Source organism: Dicentrarchus labrax, unplaced genomic scaffold (assembly GCF_905237075.1).
Source record: "Dicentrarchus labrax unplaced genomic scaffold, dlabrax2021, whole genome shotgun sequence".
NCBI lineage: Eukaryota > Metazoa > Chordata > Actinopteri > Moronidae > Dicentrarchus > Dicentrarchus labrax.
In genome coordinates this window covers 9628088-9647633 of record NW_026136711.1, presented here as the reverse complement: position 1 = coordinate 9647633, position 19546 = coordinate 9628088, and the positions used below count along the sequence as shown (strand labels likewise).

At 39.1% G+C, this 19546-nt stretch overlaps 1 protein-coding gene across 2 annotated transcripts in view; it reads left to right on the top strand.

The window, feature by feature from the left end:
• Positions 1–19546, top strand: part of cntn4 (contactin 4) — a 142409-nt gene that overhangs the window by 63249 nt on the left and 59614 nt on the right. For both annotated transcript variants that reach the window (XM_051416536.1, XM_051416535.1), the window contains exon 5: positions 5004–5099. In XM_051416536.1, coding sequence (XP_051272496.1) covers positions 5004–5099 — 96 coding nt within the window. The remainder of the gene's footprint in view (positions 1–5003; positions 5100–19546) is intronic.

The window sequence follows — 19546 nt, the reverse complement described above, 5'->3', positions numbered from 1 at the left end:
CAGGTGTAGTTCAGTGGTTGTCAAACCTCGGGCCTGACCCCTCATGGGGGGTATAGAGGCATTGCAGGGGGCGAAAAAAAGGTTGGAAAGTGGAATATACCAGCTTGATGCAGCAAATATATAATCCAACAAGAGTGCTTTCTCTCTTTCCATCAAGATTCAGGATGCAGACAGCAAAATGAAATACAAGAGACAGTGAACACAGTTTTGACAGGTAAAAGAAAAACAGGTGATGCTTATCAAGAATACACATCAGTCAAAATTGAAGTGTCTCTTGCTGTCAGTGTAACAGAAAAGCCTTGTGTCTTTAATGCCTGAAACATGATGATGTTATTTTAGTCTTTTTTTGTGGATAATCATTGTCAATGGTTGACAGAAATTAAACTGGATTTGAGAACGCCAAACTATTTCCTCAGTAGGCAGTGACTTTCTCGTTTATCTCTTTGGAGTCCTTCACTGTCACACATCTGTGCTCTCTTTACACAAACACAAACACAAACATTCCTTGTATAACCCACAGCAGCACAGTGGCTCAGTTTCTGTAGCAGCTGGTGGGCACAAACAGTTACATCACACTCCATCCACACAGCCAGTTGTGCCGCCACCCGGCCTAGGCAATGCACTCATACAAGTGTGTTTTGACAACCTGCTTTTAAACGTGAAGTAATCCATAGTGTCTTCTGTGTGTATAACACCGGGAAAGCGTTTGGGCTGTCCAAGGAGCTTCTCACAGCTCCTGTACCGGGCTGAACTGAGGTGCAAACACCCCAGAGGCACTGAGAGGAAAACAAAAGCGGACTCTTGCTGCAGTGTTTTTGCTAACGTCAAAATAAATCCAAGACAGCAAGAAGACTGGAAGGTATTTTAGACATTATAGATGCTCCACCTGAATGATCAATAAATGGAAACAGGATTGAAAATTGGCTTTCTGGCCTTCTTTAAAATGCAGCACTCTATCGGAAAAGTTTTAAATTAATTAAAGACATAATATGTAACATTTCCGCATTAAAAGGTCCATAAACACTAGAGCTATATTATATTTTTTGTTGAGTTGTGTACTTCCATTATCCCAAATGTTTCCAACAATGAGACCTCTGCACATAAATCGGCTGCTGTTAAAAAAGGAAGAAGGAATCCTAACGGGAGAAGCTGACGAGCATGATGGTGAAGACAAACACTACCTCACAGTCTCACCAAACTTCGTCTTTTGTTATTGCTTTGATATAAGAGACCCCCTAGTGGCAGAAATCACATATTGTACCTTTAATTCCAGGTAATATTATAGTGAATTATTTGTTTTAAAAATGATTCATATTTTCATATAGCTGAAACAAGGGTTTTCCATCTGCTTTTTACATCCCTGAGGTAGACACATCAAACTGACCCTAATGGACCAAATGTGGCATTAATCTTTAAAAAAATATTAGCAACCACTTTCTTAGTAGTAGGGCTTAAGCATCTCAAACGGCTATTAGTTAAACTATGCTTGTGGGTTAAGAAGAGGTTTATGCTTAAAGAAATAATTAAAGGCTGTTTCTTAATTGACTTGTCCTGCAGCCAATATGACATATATTAACTGACCTTATAGTCCTCTTCATAAATCAGTGGGCCCAATAATTTTACATTTAGATCACTCAGAGCTGAACTAATCAGTAATCTCATTTGAAAGTGGATTGGTTGCAGATCTTCAAAGAGAGGGCACTCGTGTCTGCACCACTGCTCGCACTGACTTGAGAATATGCTGCGTATAATAGAGCAAGGTTAATTAAGGTTAATTAATCCCATTTGGAGAATATGTATGGATAAATGTGGGACCCTGTATCAACCTGTCTTGATATATTAATTTTCTGTTGTCTGTTCGTTTGTTAAAAGCACATTTATGAATGCACTTGGACCTCAAAGCATCCTCAGTGTGCAAACTAAATGAAAAAAAATGTAATCATATGCAAAGAATACACACTTTAAATGTTTATTAGTGAAAATGGAACAAGATTAGTATAGTATCAACTGATTGTTTTCGACTATTTGAAGCTATTTAATTTAATGAGGTTGCTGTATAACTATAAATTGTAGTAACTGATTCATGTTTTCCTGCTATTTCCTTTGAAAATCAAACAGCTGTTCTTATATTAGCTCCAATAGGAACATATTTAACCTCCATGTCATGTGCGAATTACATGTAGCACTGCTAGGATGTACTTCATTAGTACAACCAATCCCAAAGCCGTAATGACCTGCTATTGTTTCCATCAATTGTGGAGGGAAATTAGTTCACTTCAACAGTACTTTTGTTGTTAAGGCCATACCAGGAATAGCTTTGTGATGTTCAGTGTTGGTGGGTGTGATGAATGAAAGGTAACCTGATTACCGCCGGAGATATTAAAATCCCTCATGTGTGACCTGCCATAGCAACCCTCTCTGCTTAGCAGCTGGGCTGCAGATTGCTGTTTGGCTCATATTAGTGGGTGTGTGTCACTATTGATTTCAACTCTTTTTTTTTTTCATAATGTTTTTAGCTCAGGCAGGACTTCCATTCATTATTTGGAGTGTACAATTACCAAAGCAGGGTACAGTAATAGTTCTCTGAATCTTTTCATTTTCTCACTCAACTGTGTCTCTTCCAGTATGCAATTATTTGGCAGGTAAAAGTGTATGTCATCTGTTACATGCAACATGCCTCACTGAATATGACTTTTTAAACCAGGAATTTGAAGCTCACGAATAATATAAAAACAAAGGAAGAGGCACTTCACTGAGCTGACAGCGATGTAAACAAAGGATGAGCTCCTGACACACTGGGAGGTAACCAATATGTTTCCATCCATTTGTTTTTGTGCACAGTTCAATTATCTGTGTGGGCTTTTTTTAACTGAGGGGAAATGCTGGGAATTTGAAATAAAAAATAAAAAAAAGATTATTACAAAACAGTTTTTTACGTTCGACTGAGGTGGGGGGAAAAAAAGTGTATCAGTAAAATTCCCATTTACATACACTTGCAATGGAAACAGACTCAGTGAATAAATCATGACGTACATGAAGCATGTGACCTATTTGTCTCTTGAGCTTCCACTGAAGAGACGAAAAACTGCAGCAGATGAAAATCAGATTAAGATCTGTGTGTTTTTTCAGTAATTGGTATCCTAAAATCCGGTTTATTGCTGTCTCAGCAGGCTCATTGGATCTATCATTAGGCTAATCATCATCAGTTTTTATAGTTTTTCACCAAAATATTCCCAGATGATCAGTTTAAACAGTTTTTTGTTCCCTAGGCTTTATGTCCCCACACATCCAAAATGAGTTGCTCCAAGAAGACACGGCCCACTGCTGTTTATAGTAAACAAGGTTGTCTGAAGAGAAAAAAAGACAGAAAATGAAAATGAAAAAAAATCAAACGATTAATTTTTAAAATATGATGAGCTTCACTTATTTTTTTTTGACCACTTTTCTGTAGGAAGATTGTGTGAAATGAGCGGTAGAGCAGACTATTTTTTGCAGATTATTTCCTCTGAATATTGTATTAGAGATGATCTTAGCTGATTTTTGTATAAACTTTTTATACAATTCTGTCTGTATTATGTATTTATTATTTTATTTAGGAATCATACACACTTAATAGGTTTCTTTTCTAACAAATTCAGTGTTTTCTTCTCTTTGTTCTCTTTGCTCTTTGTTTGTTTTAACTAACTACTTTTCTAATGCAGGACGAGACTGTTTAGCAGTAAGGGAAGGTTCTGTGAATATAGCTTGTGTTCAGCTCTTCAAACTTTAGATCTTAAGTCAAAATTACAATTCATTTTAGTTTTCTTCACAGAAATGAATGAAATGCTGAGATATAGGCCCACTGTATGTATTTTTGTATTTTTATGTATGTTTTCTTACACCCCTTTAAATCAAGAAGGCCGTGCAACCTCCTGTGAAGCTTTGACGAAACCTGATTAGGAACTACTGGTATAGAGGTTGGTTATTTGGCCACAAATAAACAGTAAAAGTCCCAAAGTGGAAAAGTGGGTGGACATGTACACAGTTAATATTTATCTTTTCATCTACATTCATATCTACATTAAAGCATCCAGCCTTCCAACACCAACCTAATATAGTGTATAAAGTTGACATTTAACTAATAACATCAAAATAAAGCTAAATAAATGCATGTAAATACAATGGATGACATTATCTAGACTACTAGTACTTTTGTTTGTTTTTGGATTTTGTACATTTTACTTTCCACGCATAATCTTTAATAGATTCAACCCAAAATTTGTTTTTCTTCTTCTTTTTAGCATTTATTTTACCTGGCGGCACTACTTTCAAAAGAATTCTCAACTTTTAAAACATGTTAACCAGTTATTTCTGCCGTCATCCTCCAAAAGTCCCCATTGGGAACCTTTAATTCACTCCTTTCTGATACTTGTGGCACAATCACAGTGAGTCTTGGATATCAACAATATATACAGACACACACTGGGGGTGATTTGGCCCGAGGCAAAGCCAAAGGCTGTTTACCTCTCAAAGAACTTTCAATCTTGAAAATGTCCCTATATAACACCAGCATAGACATAGAGAGGATAATTGTGTTGCTGTATTTGTATATCATTTGTTTGCGCGGGTGCTGCAGTGCTTCAGTAGTTTGCACTCACACACACTGTGGGTTTGAACCTTGGCCCTCTGAGTTTTACAAGAACTGTATTTGTCAGGGTTAAGCCTCAGTTTCTTCCCACACCGAAGAAATATAGGCCAGGAACTGTCTGGTGCTGTGTGAGTGTGTGGTGTGTTTATCAGTGTGAGCTCTATAATAAACTGCCGACCTGTGGTGAATGTTTCCCCGCCTGCTGCACGCTGCTTTAGGCTCCATAGGCTGTGACCTTGAATGGGAAGCAAGAAAAACAGTGCAGAGAGAAAAACAGTCATTTGTTCATGACAGCGCTTTCATGTGTTCAAGGATTAGATGTATCAGCCACTGACTTATGGGATTTTTTTACTTATTGACCTTTTTTATTTTCCAGACTTGGAGAACTTCAAGACTCACAGAAGAAGCTCGGTATCAGTCCGTGAAGGTCAAGGAGTGGTTCTGCTGTGTGGCCCACCCCCGCATTCTGGAGGTAAGGCAATACATTCATTCTCGTAATTTTAATGACCCAGTCAACCCAGTTGGAAAACACACCAGCAACTGGGGGCTGGCTGACAGAAAAACAAAAACTGGAATGAGATCATAATGTTTGAAATGTTTTCAGATGTTTCTATTCGCAGTTCGAAGCTCTTTGTGTTTTGTTGGGTTGTGCTGTTTAAGATCCAGCTGTTTCAATGACACCTTTGACTTGGTAATCAACACCTTACATCTGCCACTATGGGGGACTGAAAGATTTCTAAGTGATTCTTGCACTGCTCAGGCGTGATCAATCTTGGTTAGTCCATGGGAAGTGCGACAGCCTCCCTGTCAGGAGCCTACAGCTGAGTCTGCTTTGATTAGAGATTTATTTTTCTGCCTCATTTCAATGTCATCAATGTTTGTTCTCAAGCGAAAGGCAAACAGCCCCCTGGATAAATTAGTATAATAAGGTGCAAATAATCTGCTACTTTGCGTTCTTGCTTAGAGTTAGATGAGAAGATCAGTAATGTCATATCTGTACAAAATACTAAGCTATAGCCAGGATTAACTTGGCCTAGCAAAAAGACTGGACAGCAAGCCAGGCTCCATCCAGAGTTCGAAGTCACAGTGAAACGGACGTTAACTTCAGTAATGTGGAATATTTCCAAGTGAAATGGAATATGCGAGCAGGGTAAGGTTACGAGAGGGATTTAAAGGCACATGCAAGATTTGTACCTTAATATAACAGCTTCAAAGTCATTTCGATGGTAAACGAAGTCGTAGTATAGCGAATCATCCCGATAGGAACGCTGGGGAAGGATGGCGCTGGCAGAACCGGCAATGCAAGTCTGCCAAATGTCGCGAGAATCACAAATTGCTTTACGGCGCAACGTCACATACATCAGCGACATAAGAAGCAGCCTCAATGGAAGACGTTACCTGGTCAGTAGACATCTTCGGAGTCTATCTTTGCCTGTTCGATGTCCGACGCTTCCATCCTACTGAACATGTATCGGTATACAGGGGGGAGGGGATCAGGCCGTGAGTGCATAGTATGCCTTTAAATCCAATCTGGAGCGGTAGAGCAGACTATTTTTAATTTCACTGTGGCTTTGGAAAAAAAGTGTAAAAATGTGTTTTTACAGGGTTGCCAGTTCATTTATTTGCATGCCGGTACTAAGATTTTAAAGAATATATTTTTTTTAATTACTAAGGCAAATTTGAACTTGAAATTCAACCATATATTAACTGTTTAAAGTTTACAAAATATATAAGAAAATACAAAACACTTAAAGTAGCTAAAGGAACTAATTTTGTGTTGATTCTAGCGACCCCTTTAGACAAAAGTGGTAGTTTTTATAATGCCTCGTTTCACTGATTTCAAGGGGACTCTGACCCGTTGGCAGGCATTAAGAATAACTACATGGAAATAGCCAGTCTTCTCTGTGATGGTCAACCTTGCTTATGAAGGTCATATAGAGCCTTCAGTGTTAAACTGAGACTGTTTCATAACCAGTTCAAAACTCCATGGTACGTTTTTGGATACAACTTCATTTTAAATAATAAATAAAACTGCAAACGCAACCACGCTAATTTAACACTAAGTAACAGTAACAGTACTAATGAGCCTAATAATCTTAGAAAAGATCCCCATCATAGATAATGGAGATATTCTCTTCATCCCCAGGGCCAGGGACACCCACACTGCCGGCTCAGCATGGGGTCACAGAGGCAGTCAGCAGGCACTCTGCTTTCATGTGTTAACTGTGCGTCGGCAGATGGTTCCCCCTGTGCACATTGCATGATTTTAAACATTTGTTGCACATCTCACACACTGTTGCAATCCTTTCAAGCGAAATACAGCCACACTTTAAACCGTTTAGCTTGGCATTTTGTGCTTAAGGTAGCGACTAGCTAGTTGTAAGCTACCTGCTGCCATAGCTATGTAGAGAGAGGGCTGCGTTGTAATTTGGTTTGGTAGACACCGGGTTTTGGTACCCAACCCTGCTGCTTCCATTCTTTATGCTAAGCTAAGCTAACCATCTAACAATCAAACTCTCTGCAAGGAGGAGAGTATATGTATTTCCCAAAATGTCAAACTCTTCCTTTAAAACACTGCCAAGGTGGTTCTGTGCAAACAGGCCTGCTATTTTTTCTTCTGCTGCCACACGCTCCACAGATAATCGAGGAACATGTGGCATGAATTGGCTGCACCATGTGGCTGGTACAAAGCAACATTTTTGAGTTAAAATTTTGTTTTCCAGCAAATTCTTCTTTATTTTCTGTATAATTGCAGCAGATGTGTCCTTTCGTAGCTTCTTCACTTCTTTTACTGGAACTGATAAATGCAACAGCTGCTTGGATTACATTCACCCAACTGACAGCCACCTAACAGATATCACTGATTCATGCTCCGGCCTGCTGTGGTAAAAATGCTGCTTGCCTAGAATTGAGTGTAATTGTTTGGAGCTTGTATCCTTTGGGGGGTTTTACCTGGTGAAAGCTTGGCATGCTCTGTGCCAATCTAAAATTTCAGATTTACAGACAGACAGCTCTGCTGACATGGGTGTATTTGTTTGTTCTCCATAACGTGAACAGTTGCCTCGCTGACTCTTTTCATATCTGCCAATTTATGCTGAAGTAACACTATTAAGGTTTGCCTTTTAAGACCAATGGGGAAATAATTCCAACATGTCGGGCATCTTCTGGCACATGAAAAGCCCCCTCAAGACACTTGTCTCCTCACTAATATACAAAGCCAATACACGCTGTCAATTAGAAGTCCATTGTAGTGATTTGTATCTCTCAGCTGTAATAGAAGCTACTATCACCATGTCATTCAGCTGGAGAAACTCGTCACTTGGTTATCGTGGTCCGCCCTGCATTAAGCAGATGCAGTATACACTTGATCTTTCTTCAGTTTAAGCTGGCTCGTCTTGTCTCAAAGCCCTGACATGTAATGGTTAAAATGTTGCTTTGTTTAAGCATATTTGCCTCCCTGTTTTAGACCCAACCCTTTAATGAGAATCTGGCTAGAAGAGCAACCTTGAAAAACCACCAGAATAAAACCTTTACCTGTCAGTAAACCGTAACATGTTGTGTATCAGCGCACAACAATATATTCAGCTCAAGTCCATTTACTGACCAGAAAGAATAAAAACAACAGCCACCAAATCAAGATTCAACAGGCTTCCCCACACACTGGCCAGGCTGTTGGCACTAAACACACACAAATAGACGTTGAGCCAAGCTGCTAGTTGGAGCATCAGAGTATTCAAACTGGCAACAATGAAAAGCAATCAATCTGCAGGCAAAGACCTAAGTGTTTTGCCACTACTGTTTTTCTTTGTTGACCTGTTATGTTGCTTTTGTTACATCTAAAATGGCACTTGCCTCTGCTTGTAGCATAGAATACTGCCGGTAATCTGGCAACGCAGGTTTGTTTCTGCCACGTCATGCTGAAGCCAAATGATTGAAATTCAGATTAGGATATCTGTTGACCAGAAAGTTCTGTCATTAGTCAGCAAATTGAAGTTTCATTTTATAGTTTGAATTAATTTAGATTTAATTGGCCCGGAAAGGAAATGAGTGGCATGAAATATATTGAATAATAATTTGTGTTCCCAAACTGAATTATACTTGGTGATTGCTGAAAGCACTCAATGCTTTGTTTACTGGTTGTAGATGGAAGGCTACAGCTTGTACCTAGATGTTCTAAATATATCACTGGTTATATCATTCATCATATTTAGTTTGTTTACATTTATCTGATTTTTTAAATTTGTATTTACTTTAATTATTTTTTAATACATTTTAGTGGATACTTCCAGAAATGTCAGTAGATGCTCCTTTTACCTGGATCATAGCAGTATGTTTGTCATTTTTGTCTCCTTATTCTCCAGTATTCTTTATTTTTCTTCTTGTCCTCAAGAATCGAGACCAGAAGCATTAATGAGTTGATTCTATTAAGTATTATCTGTGTAGCCAAAGCCTGATATATAGTCTTCCTTTGTGCCGTAGCCACACTGTTACACTAGCTGACATGTTCCTTAATTACCATTAACACATGCACTTATTATACTGATTATATACTTATTCTCAATCCCGTCCTGCTGCCTGCTAAATGCTCTAAAGCACAGCCCAGCTGTTCTCGTAAATTACTGTGGCTTTTGAAAAATGAAACTATACATTTGTGGCCTGTTTTTATTTCTTTATATTTACATCTTCTGTAGGAATGAATGGGCTCAGGGCTTTTTTTGAAAGCATTCTGTACGATGCCTTTGAATGAGCTGTTTTTACCTACAGACGCCGTGGGTCACCTTACGTGTTTTTACAGTAGCCCAGAATGAACAAACCAAAAACTGGCTTTAGGTCGGGTCGTTTACATTTTGCATAAAGATAAAACAATGAGGAATCGTTGTGCATTTCATTGGCAGATTAATTAGATCTGGATTAGTTATGTGTATATTGTTGGAGAAGCAGCATGGTTTCCATAATGGTCAGCTATGACATACATGATTTATAATAAATGGTTCTGGTACTTTAAAATGAACACTGAAAGTTCATTTATGATGTTGGTAAGTTGAATTGTATTGCTTTTATGATCAGACAATAATGAATATATTGGACAGTAGTCATAGATAATAGTCATGGGGCCTCATGCTTTACTTGGGGCAAGAATTCAGGAAGCAGCTCAGTCATCAATCTCAGTTGTGGTATTATTTTATTGTAAATCTGTTTGGCCTGTCAGAAGAAATACATTGGTGTATGTTTTCACATAAATTCACTGAAACAAGATGACTAATGAGGAAAAGGCCAACTGCAACACTATGCTATGAGAGAATGGATGTGAGGAAATATAAAAATCTGCAGGCAGCCTGAAAGGGAGTGAAAAGTGATGATGATAACGGAATACAATTTTATATTCATGAAATATATTTTTCTTGATTCTGAGGGCTATTATTTGACCCACAGAGAAGACTTTCCTGTCTTGACAATCTACAATTGATCAAAATACATTTGAAAGTTTGTGTTGTTAAGTTTGTTTGTGTAGCTGACACCATGTTGATATGGGTGACGGCCATTACAAGGTCCTATTTGTGAGCCAATTTCCTAGCTTGTGAAAAGAGAGAACATTGGACAGTTTCATGTTGCATCAGGTTGCTCTGAGCAGGTATAATGAAGCATAGAAGCCCTGAATACCTAACTAAGTATGAGGAAATAAAACATGAAAAAAACATGATACATACTCAGTGCTCGTACCGTCCATTGCATGCTTAGACTCTTTCACATGTTCATTCATCTGCACTCACATTTCATGACACCCCTTTGACATAGAATAGATGTATCTCAGTGGGGCATCAGCAGCCTGACAGCCAGTAACAAGACAATAATGACAGTCACACCACCCAAGCCACCTTCCCTCCCTGATCAGGACCTCATTTCATTTTAATCAAATTCTGCACGTGGGTGGCACATTCAAGGAAAACCTCTGCACATCTCTATTCAGGACCATATGTCTGCAGACCTTCCCATAGTAGTGGGAACCTCGATGTATGCCCAAGGCTCCGGTGGGCCTCCACCTGCCAGAGGGGACTCTCAGAGGACACATTATGCATGGCAGACAGCTGTCCTGCCGGCTGTATGCACTGCAGCATGGGCTCGACCATGCAGAAAGACGTGTTTGGACAGAAGAAAGAGCATGGAAAATGGGTGTGGATGGTGATAAGAGAAGTCTGGAGGGAATATGGAAGTTTGGGAGTATGTTAGTGTGTTGCTAGTAGGGGAGCACACATCAGGTAGATAACCTAGAACTACCCATCATATTGTGTGTGTGTGTGTGTGTGTTGAGTGGATTTGTACATTTGTATCTTTAGGTGTGTCAGTCTGTATGTGCTATACTGTTTAGATTAACAAGAAGGATATGATTATTAACCCAACCATTTGGTGACAGCATGCAACATACAAATGGTTAGTAAATTAAAGAAAAAAACAACACACTGGGCTCTAGTTTTATTGTGGTAAACGGATGGTAGTGTAAAACAGGCAAAGCTATCATAGCTTATTAGCTGTGTTGTAGCATCTATTAACCTCCTCTGTATGAACTGCTGCAAAAGAGACAATGAACTCAGTTATAAGACAGAAATTTATCTATGTGTAAACTGTGTGAACTTACTGGGTTGTTAGCGACTGAGCCAATTTACTAATCTTGCTAACTTGGAGAGACACTGTTGTTGACAAACGCTTCCATATTTCCAGCTCCCATTTAGCTCTTTGCACACCAGCTACAGTAGTCGGCCAACTAGCCCTGTGAGTAAATCCTGTATCACCAAGCTTCTAGCACTAAATATTTCATGAAGATGTACTTACGGGCCAGACCATGAATATTGAGGCTGTAACATGTTCAGAATGATCATATAGACATGTATTAAAAAATGGTAATCTGGATTATTAAAGAACCATATTTAAGAGGTGCAGATCCCCATATGGGTACTGTTGGTGGCTTCAGGTGTGTTTCAGTTTTTCAAGATCTTGAGACCCACAGATTTAAAGGACCAGTGTGTAGGATTTAGTGCCATCTAGCAGTGAAGTTGCAGACTGCAACTAAAAGAACACCACTCGCATAAAATTGGCTCATTCTAAGGTAACGAAAACACAACAATTCTTATTTTCAGGTGATTATACACTAATGAAAACATACCTATGAATATTATATTCAATTTCTGCCCATAGATCATCCTAATTGTTACACACTGAAGCTTCAATATTCACAACCTTGTAAGCATATATTTTTTTGATACTGAGTTCATTGTTTAAAATGTTAAAAAGTGTTTTTAATTCCAAAACATAATGTGGAAATTAAAAGAAAAACACAAAATTAATTATCTTTTTTTTAAAAGGCAGCAGTGCAACATTCATTTTAGTTGTCAGTCGCCTAGCAACCACATTCAAATGGCTTAAACGACTTGAATATCCTGCAAATTGTGACTGTCAATGTCAAATACTAAATTTCTTTTGAAGTGACTGTGAGATGAAGGTTAACATCATAGTTTGATCAAACCTCTCCATACACTGTGAGGAAGGACATGTTTACTCCAGTGGTATTTGTTGATGATACTGTACATAACTCATATTTAGTTTTTTTTTCATCTGGGATTATTCTGCTCTTAATCTGATTAGCAGACGACACATTTCACAATCTCCATGAGTAATCTCCTTTCACAGTTCCACATTCAGTCATATTTCCCCCTCTTCATCTGTCTGGGGACCTCAGCTTTCTGAAATAATATCACATGTTACTGTCACAGCATCCATGCCAAGCTCACAGAGCCTTTTTCTCCAAACTCGTACAGTTTTGACATAATGTCGCTCAGATACCTTACAGTGAAAAGAAACTTCAGTGACAAGCAGCCAACAACATGACAGCAGCATGAAATGGGATGTGGTGTCAGGCAGTGACACTCAGAGTTGATTGCAGTTTCTAATCACGTATGAAAAGGTCGCAGAGGAATCTGAGTGTGGCGCATGCATTTCCCAGGAGACATATGAGTGACATGCTTCCTAAATCTCCTTTTAAGCTCCTTAAAGTTTACAGTACACATAGCTGTTGTTATTGTTGCATTTGAAGTGCCTGTGTGTGGGGTATGAAAGGCAAAAAGAGAGTAAGAGCGAGTATGTGGAGCATACCGCAGCTTCACATGTATACATGATTACACCTGATTCCACGTGAGTGTACAGTACGTGTAAAATTCAGACATTCTTGTTTTCTTTATGGTTGTGTGCAAGCACCTCCATCCTCTCTGCTGGGCTGCAGTCACACGTCATGTCCTCAGGCTCCCCGGTGCCGCTACATAAACACAAATCCCTCTGTGCCCCTGGGGATTTCATCCCAGAAGAAATGCGCTGTCACATGCTGTGCAAGGGGAAAATAACAATTGTCGAAAACATGACAGCTCCGTCCACAGCACCTAGCTTGCTTTGCTTTGCAGAGTTTTAGGTTGAATCCATAACACCTCATAGCTGGCAAGCCTTTACAGCTATATTACTGCATCTACTGTTGCAAAGAGTTCAACTCAATTAGTGGGATTGTTAGCTACTCTCAGACATGTGAGCTTTGCTGAACTAAGCAGGTTTACCTCAATGGTAGATGCCTGAAATCCAGGTTTTTGTCATCCAAAGACCAGTATAGTGGTTTAGTATTTTCAGGTATATTTTTAAACAGTATAACTGATAAATTCTGATAAAGCAGTCATGTTGAATACATGAGTCCTTTACATTTGCTGTTGTTCACACCTGGTATTAGTAGTTTCTGGAATGAGATGGAGACCTGGATAGTTAGCAGCAATAGTTACTATGGTTTTATTTAAAATATATTTTTCTGGTTTTGCTGCATCGATGTACTCTTTTACAAAGTTAATGAAGTTTGAGATGGGTATTGTAGTTCTTATTATTAATGTAGGCCTATATTTCTTTGCAAACAAATTTTCCTCTTGGTAGAATTAGGTTAATGGCTTGACCTGCAGCAGAACAGTAGCTGTATCACTGACACTGGCTGTCTCATGAGTCCAGCACCATTGAGGGTTTATGTTGTCCCATACGTCCCAGTGCGCTCCTGTTGAAAGAATGATGCAAGCCAGTGCCTGTACTAGAGCTGCATCACATAATATGTTGCAACCTCGTTCAGGGAACAGAAGTTATAGTCATAACATTTGGATTTCTGAGAGGCACGTGTCTCTCTTGAGTGCTGTTTTAAAGTATTTAAAGTATTACACAATTTCCGCTTGACACATAATTAACTTTAACTTGTTTCTTTTGAGCACATTAGATGATTATTCATCCAGTTTTTACATAAAAGTTAACTTTTCTGCTGTTTTACCTTTTGGTTTTGGTTAATTTGATGCAATAATATATGCTTGCCCATATAATTTAGATTTAAATCACATATACTGTATGTTGATATTTTTTTTCTTTTTCAAAATACTGTTGCAGGTATTCAATATCCTCTATTTTATTTTATGTTTTTATAAATATATTTTATATATATATATATATATTATTCAGTGAAATCTCTCCAACATGACAATAAATCATGATCCTCCTACTACACTTATTATACATATCACAGATTAGAGCTAAATGTCAATGTGTGGGTGACAAAGCCCAAGATGAATACGTGAGACCAGAGAAAGCTAACCAGGCCAGTCGCACCTTCAGTCATCTCATACTGAATAAAACATACAGCATGTGTCACACCTTCTCGGCTACTCACTGCCACTCACATTCTAGCACATATACACACACACACACACACACACACACACACACACACACACACACACACACACACACATACACATACACACAGACACATACATGCACAGAGCCACCAACACACCTAGGAGTGTCATCCTTTATTCATTCGGAAATGGGCAAGAAAAGCAAAACACAGTGACCCTTGCAAGAGGACATATGGAATTTGTAAAAGTAAAAGATATGTTAAGAGTACAAATATTACCTATTCAACATATGAACCTGTACAACAACCAGATCCCTCTAATGACTGTAGCGATTATACTTTCTTTAATACAATGTAAAGCTCTAGGTGTAGAATTTGAACTATTTTGATATCTAAAAGTATAAAGATGCTGTTGTCCAGTCAATGTATATTTGTAAGTCCAACTAATTCTAATAATCTAATAATTTATTTGGGGTTTAACCAAAGTCTTATTTTGTATTGGAATTAAAATAATTTGGCAGTGCAGGACAAATATTCCTAACCTTGTCAACTTAAAATAATAGCTTGTATTTTTTTATACTGTAGCATCCCAAGGTTATCTGGAAGCGAAACCTCCCAGCATGCATCAGTGAGCTGCTCCTCAATGTGACTGGAATGACGCAGGTTCAGTCATCAATCTGAGAGTTGGTGGTAAATACTCTTTCTATTGTCCCCACTCAGGACATTAACCCTCATATTGCTTTTGGTGCCATTTGTGTGTTGCTATCAAGGGTATTTTTCGTATCAAACAATGGGGGGCACCAAAGTTGGATTTTCTTTAAATTCTGCACACAGTGGCTTTACAACCATCAAAACATGAATTTATAAATTTGCATAAACTGACCACTGCGATTTACTGTAAAGGAACTCAATTTATGCTGAAACTGATCAGTTATCAGCGACTTTAATCTATGCTGGCCTCTAAAAAACACTTCAGTGTAGCAGGAGTTAAGGGCAGCAGGAACGGTTATTGTTTTTTACTGTATGTCTTCTGATATGAGCAGTGTTATTATCAGAGATCCTACCTGCTCCTTACAGTCCGCAGCAGAGAGACAGGAAGAGGAGCCTGACTGCAGATCAGGCACGACACACCCTGCCAGTCCAGATCTGAACACAAAGGCAGAGCGGGGTGCTGCCTCCACGCTGCATCCATACACTCACTCTCCATCTGACAGGCCAATGTCAGAGCATGCCAGAAATGTATGGTAATTAATATCTGCAGAGTCCAAGGAAGGAGAGTGGATTAACTCAACCTGGTTACAATGCATACTTTTTAAACCGAGCCTCCTCCAAAATGTGCGTTTCTCCCAAATGTGCAGTCCAGATCCCCTCCTGTCTGTCACTGTGGATCAGAGGCAGCAAGAGGAACTGAGAGGCTGTCACTTTCTGTCTTTTTCAAAGCCGAGCGCATTAATGGGCTGCCAGTGTGACCCAGCCGCGCTCTTTGTACTACACGATTACTGTGTTTAGTCGTGGACCTAATGCTGCTGACCTCTATTTTCTAATGGAGAGAGACCTTTAAGAGGCATTCAAGACTGAAATCACTTTTGTGCGTCTCCACTAAGTGTAGATTTTTGTGTGTGTGTGTGTGTGTGTGGTGTGTTGTCCCTGTTTTTGCTCCCACCCGAGGCTTTGAGAACACAGAGCATGTGCATTCTGTCCAGTCCTGTAAAGGAAACAGTGGAGCAGAGCATTCATGGAGCCTGGAGCAGATATGGGAGTACTGCACTCAGTAACAGGACGTTGGAGGACAGTAGTTTAAGTGAGGAGGGGATCTTTTTTTTAGAGTTTCTTTTTCTGTTTGTTTGTTCCCATGCAAAGAGGCTGCCTTTCAGCGATGCTCTTGTGAATCAGTGAACGTGTAGATTATAATAGGACCAAATTGTGAGTTTGTTTTCTCGCTTGACTTTGGGACTTTTCTCGTGTGGAGTCTGTGACCACGTGGTTTGGCTGCATGAGCGCTCCTCTCCATTTTAGAAAAAGTAGTTCACGCTGTACCAGATCAGTTTGTATAACCCTGTTTGACACTACCCAGAGACCCCTCCTACTCATGAATATAATACCATGCTACTGACGCCTGTAATCAGAGAATTATTCAGCCCAGGAAAGGACGAGTCTGCACCGTTTTGTTGTAAATATGTGCGTTTTGCAGCGTGTCCACATCCCACTGCTTTGTAATTGGGTTATTAAAAATGCATATTGTTGTCACAGTGTGCTCTTACATGTATTATTAATAAACAAATGATGAGGCAGCTGATGCTGATAATTTATTATGATGCCAAAGCATCATAATGTAACAGTAAAACTGCAGACGTTCTTTTGTATTGACAGATGGCTGCTTTGTTTGTTGGCAAAAAAATATTTTTTGTTGTTCATCCATGTCATAAATATTGTCTGTGTCCAAATGAATATGTATTGCTTTTAGCAGTAGGGGCAGACCCCCCTAGGGACAGTGTCTGTGGCTGGCTTTGCTCTGGGGCTGCAGCAGGAGGAAGAGAAACAGGCCAGGGCCTGTATTGTGTAGAAATTAATCACATTACAGAAAAAAAAAAAAGGTTTCAACCGCTGGCTGACGTCACTGACTGTAACAGATACATGAGGCCTGCCAGTCGAAGCAGTCACAAACATTTACTACAATCGCTCCACTTTACTGCTGCATTTTGTTTTATAGATATACCTCAAATCAAATGTTAGCTCATCTTTTCATTGTTGACTTCCAAGACATTTACAAAGCAAATTAGACTCAAATGTACAGACTCAGTTCAACAACATCCTCTAATGGATGTCTTCATTGGATGAAGCTATCACATTTATTTATTTCACTATACGCAGTTTATATTGCAACAGCGGAGTAATGGACATATGTACAAAACTGAATGTAAGAATAAGTACATACTGAAATTAAAGGGGCATTTTTTTAGGTCAGTTTACTCGTCATGGAGAAAGCACTACATACAATGTCTAACCCAAATGGTGTCATCAGGGTTCACTCGGTTTGGTTTTGGAGACTACAACAGAAAGAAATCCGTGTTAAAACTGTGGGTGTGAAGTTTTTAAAGATGTGGGTGTTTACCAAGCTGGTATATAACATAAGATGCTATCAAGTTGAATTCAGGGAGATGTATATGAATCTCTGCCTTTCCTACATCAATTCTTTTTTCTATCTCTCTCACAGGTCAATACCAGATTGCTGGTTTATCCCATCTTTCCACCTCTGCTCTTTTTGTGTGTATTGATTTGAGCGCCAGCAGACACATATAGTAGAGGATCGTAGTGGTATTTAACATTCATGTTGCTAATTGAACTGCAGTCAGTCAAATCACTTTCTCAGTTTAACAGAGTAAAACTGCCAGAAACACGAAATACAAGAAGGGCACCTATAGAAATGTGATGAGTGAAAATGCATGCCATTCTAAAACTATTAATAATTCAAATAAAGAAATTCTGCCAAAAAAATAAAAAAGTGTACAGAAGTAAATGAGACACTGTGTCAAAGCTAGGGATGCACCGATCCCCTCCATGTCTGCTGATAGCGGTACTGACACTGCTTAATTAAACTGGTGGTATAGTACAATGCAGCACTACTTCCACCCCTCAGAATGTTGGCTTTATACCTATTACAAGTTGCTGTCTTACTTTTCTGTGTTTCGACACTAAAATATCTCCAAACTAAGGACATGTTGACTCGCCAACTGTTACTAGCTCACTCAGTCGCAGACTGTATGGATCAGTGTGCGACGGTGACATCAGTCCCAACTCTAGTCAAAGCCACAGATTACTCGCTTCCAACTGGTTTTCTCAGTTTGCACACGTTTTATTTATAACTGCAATTATTTATCATGTCGAGACAAAGTGTTTACTAGGGGAGTAAGAAATTATACAAACATATTTTGTGATATTGTATCGATTCTCAAAAATACTAGATTTTTGTGGTTAGCCCCTCAACCGCTGGATACCAGTGTTGTAAACATGAACTGAGGGCTATGATGTTAGATGTCACAGCAACTAAATCGCAATATAACTTGCAGCTTATGGTATCGTAATATATCAAAATATATTGAATCATATCCCCTGTATTGTGATACTTCATATTATCAGATTATTACACAACTCTAGTATTCACCTATAAATAATAAAGGGTTTTAGAAGGATACTCAGAGTAATCAGTAGAGTACCCTTTTAATGAAGAAGTATACTGCAAAAGCATGGTTTAATTCAGATATTCTATAAGAGTTGCAAAGGACCAGTGGATAGGATTCAGTAGTATTTAGCTGTGCTAAAATTGCTCTCCCCTTCCAAACGTGAAAGAAAAAGCTACAGTGCCGGCAAAACATATGCGCCTATTTAGAGCCAGTGTTTGTTTGTCCCTGCGGGGCTACTGTAGAAACCTGGCAGTTCAATATGGCTCCATGGAAGGCGATCACGCTGCTTCATTCTAAGGTAAAGAAAGCACAACGATTCTTATTTTCAGGTGGTCCTCCAAAATGTTACACACTGGACCTTTAAATCGTGCTCATACTGTTGCAACTGTGTGTGCGTCCATCCACAGGTGCCCTAAGTTGATAGAGTCTTTCCCTTTCCGGGCTGTCATAAAGGATGATAGACCTACTTTGGGATTACTGCCCACCATCCTTGTCTTCATGCTCCATCTTTATACTATCACAAATCAGTCCGAGCATGGTCTTAACTGTGTAAGGAGACGGGCATGTTTGACTTGCATGTCTTGTTCAGTCTCTGAATATTCAGTGATGCCTGTCCTTTGAAGCTGCTCCTAGGTCTCCTTTTGTGAGTGGAGCAGCTTTATTCATTGTGACTTATGCAAAGTGATCTTTAACCTAGAGGGAAGCCACAAAGAACACTTCAGGGACTTCTGAAATCTTCCCCCCCGACGGATCATGTTTTGGAAATGGCAATGGATTTTTTTTTTTGTCGGACCAAAAGAAGCCAGACTCTAGTAGAATTGTGTTTTGCAAACAGTGAAACATCAAGATTATTGTGTATTCTCTGCTTTGAAAAGACCTTTGCAATATCCATTTTTCAGACTTTAAAACATAACACCTTAGTTTTATTGTTAATTTGAGCTCATGTGCGGCTGCTATCAAAATACAAACAAGGCTGATTTGCTGTTACCATGGCAGTGATTGTAATGCTGTCTCATAGGGCATCCAGGATTTCTTCTACATTTT